Consider the following 8,294-nt stretch of genomic DNA (forward strand, 5'->3'; position numbering starts at 1 on the left):
TCAACATTTTCATTCAGATGAGCACATAAATACATAGCAAGGTTTCATATGTTTGAATGATATGCACCCGTTATCATTACAGCTGTTCTGTCATAAGACTGTTCTGGAGGCAGCTTATAAAAATTTCCATTGGCCAGTTCTTTGAGCAAAAAGCACCTCGACTTGTGACTCTCATGCGGGCATACACACACACAAACACACACACACACACACACTCAGACACATACACATACACAAAACATACACATATGCAGATGTGGATATTGTCACTCATTTAGGTCCAGTTGTGTGTTCTCTAGTCTGGTTTCTCGTGTCACATCTTTCATTCAAGTGAAAAAAAGAATCGGGTGTTTCAAACACTCCTTTACACACTTTACAGTAAGGTGTATCACACACATTGTTCAGACAATGACTGGATCAGGGCAATTGCACACTTGTTCAGGTGAGGGTACGGTCTTTACAGCTGAAGGTCTTCATATCAACTTGTGGTGCGGAGCAGAATCAGATAATCTTGACCACAGGAAAGTACTTGTGAGCTGAGAAGTCAAATTCTGGGAGCACCTGGAGATAAAAACAAAAGTTTCCACAATATAAAACAGCAACCCCATCACAGTGCATGTCAAATAAACACCACCATATAGGCATTACCCATTTTTTAGACATTTCTTTTCAGAACTGGAATCTTTTTCCTTTGTGTGGCAGCTTAACACAATTTATAGAGCTACATAAAAGTTCCTAATTTGTATTAATTATATCCACAGAATTAAATGACAATCCAGGGAATGTGTATATTGCGTTACCTTGGTCTCCTTCTTGTGGCCTCCAGCCAGGAGCTTCATGACTACAATGTTGGGCTTGGCCACCTTCAGTATACGGTTCACCTGTTATCAATCATTATAGATAGACGAGAACATTGGAAAAGGTCAAAACTAACATTTAAATTTAAAATCTTTTCAGGAATAGATTTTTAGCAAATGAACATCTGAACAACATAAAACACTAAATTGCTTTCTTTGGCATTTACTTCATAATAGTTAAATTTTCCTGACCTCAGGGTCTGGGCTGGGCACATTTTCTAGGATGAGCTTGGCCTGCTGGAAGTGTTTGCTGGCGGCCAGATAGAGGTCAGCGGAGCCTGGCGGAGGATTATACTTCTTCAGATCAGACATCTCCTGAAAAGGAAAACAAGGGCGAAGTCAGAGAGAGCAGGAAATTTGGATTTCAAAAAGGAAATGACTCACAATAGAAAGATAAAAGGCGGTGATAGGAATATGATGGAGGAGAAAGGACAAGAATAATGTGAAGAGCTTGCTCCAGTACCTTGAACTGAATGTAGTGCACAGGTGGGGGGGTTACCACGCTGTTGAAGGGGGCGAAACGATGCTCATAGCGAACCTGCTCACTGTCCAACTCAAACTGAGGCTTACGCACCTTCCCGTCCATATCCAAAGCTACCATAGTCTGAGGAGAGAGACACAGGCAGAGAGAGGATGAACAATAATGCAGCGTGTGTGTCAAACAGAAGAAGATTTGTCAAAAGTGTGTCTGTACTGATGTCCTACCTTGTACATGCCAGCACACATGTTCTGGTATGCCTGACTCATCGTAATCTCCTTGCTGAGAGGACGAACTGCAGAACAAACCCAAACTTATTAATATGACAAGCACCTACAGGGAGATCACACTTCCACAATCAATGACGTTTTGATCCGTAGGATGTGGTCACACACCTTTTTTCTTCTTCTTGGTCTTTTTGCTGCTGCGTCCTTTCAGCTGCTCCTCCAGAATCCGCTCCTCTGCCATCTGAGAGGAGTCTGCTCTGCTCAGAGTGGACATCAGCCATGCGTACAGGAACTCCGACAGGTACCTACAGTCGAAAACAATTCATATATTCATTCACAGATAAAAACTAAGTGCACCTGTAGAGAGATCTGGTTGCGTGTGTCTGGAACTGGGAGTTTGTGCCTTCCAGTTAGAGCCAGCAACAAACCAACGTGTGCGCTCTCACCAGTAGATGTAGTAGTACTCATGCATGCTGTACAGCTCCAGTTCAAAGCCACTCAGCAGGTACTGGATCATGATCCGCAGGTTATGGTAGAGGATCCAGGTGCCGAGACAGGCTAGGTGCTGTCGCTGAGGCTCAAGTTTCATCAGCAAGCTATGCAGGGCTGCATCCACCTTTTCTGCCTGCAGAGTGCAAAAAAGAGAATTTAGTAGTTGGTCTATAAATTATGAAATCACAACTCAGAGTGGTTGAAAGAAAACCACAACAGAGGGATATGGCGCAACAGGTTCATTAATATACAACTAAATCTTTCCGATTGCGTATTATCTCTGCCTGACTTGTGAAGCGCAAAAAATGCAAACACAGTGGTGTTGTGCTTAATAGGAAAGAAAAACGAGGAATACAACAGAGGAAACTGCTGCAGTTCACCTCGTCCTGCAGTGTGGCAAACTCCTCAAGTATGTGACCAAGCTTGTCTCTCTGCCGAGCTCGGTTGTGTCCGTGGATCTGGATCAGACTGCAGAATGGCTGTAGGGAGAAAAACAAAACCCACAAAAATAAACACAGACTTTCTAAAACTTGCAGTGTTAAAATATGAACAAATCCTTTAATAACAGAACTAAAAATGTCCTGTGTTATCCTTACACCTCATTAGATTTCACACCACTTTTTTGAGACAGTAATTTTACAAACTGGTATCTCCTCCTTAACTAATAATTTTTTAATTCAACTACTCAAACAGACTTATGCTGAAGTGAAAGCAGAGCAGCTGAGGTGTACAGTAGAGGTAACATACCCTGGAGCAGTGCGTAACAAAGGAGTCAATGTAGTCCTTGGCCTGGTGGTTGTTGAACAGACAACACCTGGAGAGAGACAGGTGTAGAAACACACACACACACACACACACACACACACACACACACACACACACACACAACAACACAAACACACACACACACACACACACACACACACAGAATAAACATCTCCAGACAAAATAAGATGAGAATATGCATATTATGTTTACACACAAAAAAGAAAGGTCCAAATCAACCAATTAATAAATGAATAACTTAAAGAGTCAAATGACATTAAATGATTCATATATGTTAAGCGTTTAATCATTTAACCAATGACAGACTTACTTGTAGGAGAGGACAGGTGGGCTGACGAAGTATCTCAGAGCATCTTTAATCATGTCCTGCATCAGGTGGGTCCCAAACACTTTCTTATTATCTATCAGGAACGTTGTCTGGATTTTGGAAAACAAGCTGTTTAGCTATTATACACTGGGTTTTAAACTGATACGTTTTAACGATAAGAATATATGATATCGTCTAAGAGTTTCATTTACTGGTCATGTATGTGAACTCATAAAAGCTGTACGCAAAGTTCAAGTAATTCCTCTGTAGGCCTCAAAAATAAAGCAGTGACTCAAAACTTAAATTATTAACTCACTTGAAGAAGAGATCTGGAGAGCACGCAGGGAGATTGCTCACTGAACTCACAGAAGAAGTCCTGGTAAAACCACAAACACTATGAATATGCCTTCATCACTGAAATAGCTCATTATTAAACATTTCTGGTTCAGAATGTAAAGAAAAGATCTGAAAACGTGTGTTTACCAGTATGCCATGCAGGTTGGTGGTGTTGATCACGTCACAGACGGTCTTGATGCGTTCTATGAGTTTGCCAAAGTAGGCCACCATGTCCTCCCTCTTTATGATCTTGGCATAGCGAGGAAAGGTAGGTGGCAGCAGTCTCTGGTTTACCAGGGGCTCAAAGCCCATCATGATGGGATGGTCTGCAGCACACAGCACAGCAAGGTTAACACAGGTCACATTTTGTAATTATAAAGTAATCTCCTCTAAGAGGCTGTGTCAGCTTAATGTAGCAGAGTGAAAGAGAGTGTAAGATAAGAATTAACTATTACGTTTTCTTTCTTGCTTTTTTAGCTGTGTGTGTGTCTTGCTGAGGTAGAGGAGTCACATTTTTGTCTAGGTTGCCATGAGGACTACAAAACTGGCTCGATGGATGAGCAAGAATGCGTATAATTTATGCACAGTTGCATGCACGTAAGGCTAAAAGGTGTGTGTACTTGAGTGTGTGTAGTCCTTTAGAGCTGCTGGTATGTAAACGCATGCCAAGCCAAAGTGTGTGTGTGTGCTGAAAAGTGTGTGTGTGTGAGTGTGTGTTACCTCCTTTGGTGGTATCATTCTGTGACTGGATGCCATGCTGAATACTGGAATGAATGGCTGATAAGAGGTCAGCTGCCTGAGCCACGAGCTTCTGGGCCTCGCCAACCGAGCTGGTCTGATAAAAATGATACAACCATAAACAAAACAAAAACTAATGAAAGCAAATGACAAAGATACTTTAATACAATCCTCTTCACTGCTTGGTATCAAGCAGGGGAACACTTTAAAATCCACTCGTTATTAATGTATTATGTCTGATTGTGTGTGTTTGTATCTGTGTTACCTCTTTCTTGGTGAAGGTGATCAGTGCAGTCAGTAGAAGGCGAGTGAACTTGATTCTATTGAAAAGTGCCAAAAATTGCTGATGCTGGAAAAAATAAAGTATGAGACCATTAAACAGGGTTTCATGTACATGCAAAGCTATTAATAAACATTTCCAAATTTGTCTTTGAATTACAAAGGTTTTGTTTTGACCACCCAGACAAAGTCCATTTTTGGGTCTGATTTTATCTTTTCTTCCTTCATTATTATTTTTATTACAGTAAATTCCAGAGTAGAGTCTCAAAAGGTCATTTGAGTCCCACACACTGATAGACAGATGGAAAACAAATTATAACAGGCAGAGACTGAGAAGAAGGGTTCAAGGTTTAGTTTGTGGCTGAAATGTTGGAATAGTAGGTTTACTTATTAAAGAGCAGGGACAGTGATCTGCTACATGTAGTCCTATGTATTTTATGTTGAAAACAGACGTCAGAAACAACTAGTTTTTAGCTTTCAGGTAGTCTACACACTATTCCAATAATGTGCATTTTAACAAAAAATAAATAAAAAAATGTCCTGACGTACCTCCAGCTCAACCTCCGGGTTTCGCTGCTCACCCTGTCGACTACGCGTGCTCTGAGGCCGCAGGAGAGAAAAAACAATAAACAATGTAACACTCACCATCAGTCATATTTCATTGATATTGCAAAGACTGTGACTTAGAACAAATACCTTAACTTTCCTCTGCAACTCATCCTCCACATCTTTCAGCATACCTGGTAGGAAGAACAAATGAGCGAGAGAGATGACCTTAACTATCCTTGTTACTCTGACCCAACAGTATAAATATATAATGGTTGTTCACAGTATACATGAAGCTGCAGACTTGATGAACTATCACAATACAGTACCTGTCACCCGCAGGTCTGTGACATTATTGGCCATCTTGAAGCCATAGGTCATGGCCTGGAAATCCTCCTACAGTCAAATATGAGGTTAGACACTGAGTTATCAATGGACAATTGCACCTCTCCTTAAAATAAATAATACAAATGGGCAGAGCAGAAACACCATTAATAAAAATGACCCACAGGGAATGTGAAAATGTGTGTAATAACTCAAATACTGCTTCATAAAATAACGGCTCCCATCAATTGAATTGCAGTATAACAGATGCACACACATACACTGACAGCAAGTAGAGAGTTGCTTACCTCCTCAAACACAGCAGCTTTGTTGACCTTCTCTCTGGCGATGTCACACACCTTAAGGATGCCCAGGGCAAAGGCTTTAAGGGCTGGCTCCTCAATCAGGTCGGGGTTATGCACGTACAGACAGGTGAACACAGTCTGCGCCAGGGAGTGTCCCTCTAGCCACGTAATCTAGAAATACACACAAACATGCACACACTGGGTTTCACTACAAATTGGTTTGCCATAGTGATAAGTCAATATAAAACGGCTGTAAAGTTTGTATGTATGAATTAAAACATGTAAAATGTCTTTTCTGTGAAAGAAGAAAGAAGGTAAAAACTCACCAAACAGCAGAAACATGTGTCTATGATCCCAATAAGTTCAGGAAGACTAAGGTCTTTCACCTTGATGGCACCTTCCTACAACAAACACAAGAGAGTGAGTAATACAAATGACTCAGAACTTGGTGGTTATATTAGTACTGTTTATATGCACAAAATAATTCAACTGAACAATGTCAGAGTTGACAATTTAATCCGCTGGAACAGTTTTTGTTGTGAGGCAACGAGAGGTCTGTGGTACTGTACCTTGATGGCTTGTTCAAAGTTGAGCACTTTCCTGTTGACCTGGTTTCCAATCATTCCTGCGTCCATCTTAGGATCCATCATCTCTATGGCTGACATGGCCTCAAACAGGCCAAACCTGCCACCAGAGCAGGATGTTTAGTATCTGTTTTTGCATGCGTGTTTACAAAGGTTCAACAAATATTGGATTTTAAAGACCAATACCAATCCGGATATTTGGGGACTTTTCCAATAGCTGATCATACCAAACAATTACAAGGATTTTGTGTTTTACAGCAATTACTCTGTCTTGTCAATGTTTTGAAACAGAATTTATACTTTGGGTAATGAAAACTCTCTATTGAAATCAGTGGTAATCAGTTTTTTAGCTGGCTGACTGAAGACTTCTTCTTTATGATCATTTGAGCGAACTGACCCTTTAAAATGTGAGTTTGCAAAAACCTCTTTTTTTTTCCTACTCACAGTTTGTCATGAAGCAACTCTCCAAGGTTCAACTCTGCATAAATAAAGGATGAGGACAAGGAAAGAGAAAAAGAGGAACACGTCAGTCCCTTTCATAACTGCACACATATGACTCTCTCTTATACACACGTTCGCACACACACACAAACACACACACATACACACACACACACACAATTACTGGAAGAGCCTGTACCTTTGCATGCGCCCTTGAATTCATGTGTAATATCAACCCAGTTGGCATTGTTCTTCATCTTTTCTGGGATGCCCAACCCCCAGCCAGCATCATCATCCTCGACTGCTGACTTCATCACCATGGTGACTGTTAAAGAGAAACACAAAGAGAAACGTTCATTTATTCACTGTTTAATTTAATAATTAGACCTTTGTTTTATCAGACATTTTGCCTTAGCATAGCAGGAACTGCACAGGTGTAACTAATAACATTAATAATAGCTCTCTCTCTCTCTCTCTAGCCATGACAGTGAACCAGCATGAGCAACAGCACAACTCCAAAACGGGCACACCTAACTTGAATGGAGCAGTTATTAATTCAACCTGTGTTTTAGAGGTCAAACTGACTATTGTAAGAAAACTCTATGAGACAATACATCTTGCAGTATGATATAAGGGAAAATCGGCTCAAGTCATAGTTCACAGTGATTTGATCCAGTGAAGACCCTCTCCTCTCGTAGCACTGCAGTGTATTTATTAATCATGAACAGAAAAATACACATTTCCATCCCCGTGATGCAATCATTTACTAAATTTCTTCACCCTCTCACTGGACATTTCAAAGGTTAGTTGGCAAAGAATCTGCTGGCCGTTTAAAGCTGAGCTTCAAACATGCAATGCAATCGGCACCGTCACGTGACAACTTTAGGTTATATCTCTGTATGTACACTGAACAGCTGCGGACCCAGTGTGGTTCACTGAAGTAACGTTTTAAAGGCACAGTCACAAATATAACTCTTTGCTTCCCGGCATTCTTCATGGCATTCAAAAACATTACATATTAAATCCAACAGGCAATACTGTGTCATATTTAAGGTGAGAATAAACTTAAATGGCTATTTATTTCCTAGAAGTTGCTCTATGTTCTTAGAAACCTTTAGTCATGAATGCTTATATTTGACCATGTCCTCAAAAGTTGGACAGGTTGTATATTCTGATCTAGGGCAGTAGAGGATTAACATCATGCTCTCTGAACTGACTGGAGAGGCTTAAATTAGAGCCTAAAAAGGTGTACATTGCACGCTTGAGTACACTGGAAAGCTTCAGCCTTTTAAACCAAGAACATGTCAGTACTGTGAGGGCTAAGGGGGAGTTTAAGACAAAAACCCCATCCCTTTCTGTAACGCTGATTTATTATCATAGATAGATAGAATTTATTAATCCCCGAAGGGAAATTGGGTCGTCATAGCAGCCAGGTACATTCAAATACAATAGAATAAAATACTTAGATAGAAAAGATAAAAAAGATAAATAGGTAGGTAAGGTGCAAAGAGTTGTAGTTGCAAGATGGTGGTAACAGTACTGATGACATGATGGTACTGTTATTGTTAATAACAGTATATAATGATAATATTAA

The 8,294-nt window shown here is 40.4% G+C and overlaps 1 protein-coding gene across 3 annotated transcripts in view; it reads right to left on the minus strand.

Moving 5' to 3' along the window:
- Window positions 1-501: 501 nt before the first annotated feature.
- naa35 (N-alpha-acetyltransferase 35, NatC auxiliary subunit) overlaps window positions 502-8,294 on the minus strand; it is an 8,717-nt gene continuing 924 nt past the window's right edge. For all 3 annotated transcript variants that reach the window (XM_035657929.1, XM_035657930.1, XM_035657931.1), the window contains 22 exons: window positions 6,900-7,025; window positions 6,704-6,737; window positions 6,245-6,359; window positions 6,002-6,076; window positions 5,679-5,846; window positions 5,376-5,442; window positions 5,197-5,240; window positions 5,050-5,100; window positions 4,487-4,570; window positions 4,204-4,318; window positions 3,631-3,809; window positions 3,464-3,523; window positions 3,151-3,257; window positions 2,802-2,868; window positions 2,435-2,533; window positions 2,009-2,187; window positions 1,731-1,867; window positions 1,563-1,630; window positions 1,321-1,461; window positions 1,050-1,172; window positions 801-881; window positions 502-561 (listed from right to left, as the gene is read on the minus strand). In XM_035657929.1, coding sequence (XP_035513822.1) covers window positions 502-561; window positions 801-881; window positions 1,050-1,172; window positions 1,321-1,461; window positions 1,563-1,630; window positions 1,731-1,867; window positions 2,009-2,187; window positions 2,435-2,533; window positions 2,802-2,868; window positions 3,151-3,257; window positions 3,464-3,523; window positions 3,631-3,809; window positions 4,204-4,318; window positions 4,487-4,570; window positions 5,050-5,100; window positions 5,197-5,240; window positions 5,376-5,442; window positions 5,679-5,846; window positions 6,002-6,076; window positions 6,245-6,359; window positions 6,704-6,737; window positions 6,900-7,025 — 2,180 coding nt within the window. The remainder of the gene's footprint in view (window positions 562-800; window positions 882-1,049; window positions 1,173-1,320; window positions 1,462-1,562; window positions 1,631-1,730; window positions 1,868-2,008; window positions 2,188-2,434; window positions 2,534-2,801; window positions 2,869-3,150; window positions 3,258-3,463; window positions 3,524-3,630; window positions 3,810-4,203; window positions 4,319-4,486; window positions 4,571-5,049; window positions 5,101-5,196; window positions 5,241-5,375; window positions 5,443-5,678; window positions 5,847-6,001; window positions 6,077-6,244; window positions 6,360-6,703; window positions 6,738-6,899; window positions 7,026-8,294) is intronic.

Source organism: Morone saxatilis, unplaced genomic scaffold (assembly GCF_004916995.1).
Source record: "Morone saxatilis isolate NCDOM2014 unplaced genomic scaffold, NCSU_SB_2.0 Contig16, whole genome shotgun sequence".
In the NCBI taxonomy this organism is placed as follows: Eukaryota; Metazoa; Chordata; class Actinopteri; family Moronidae; genus Morone; species Morone saxatilis.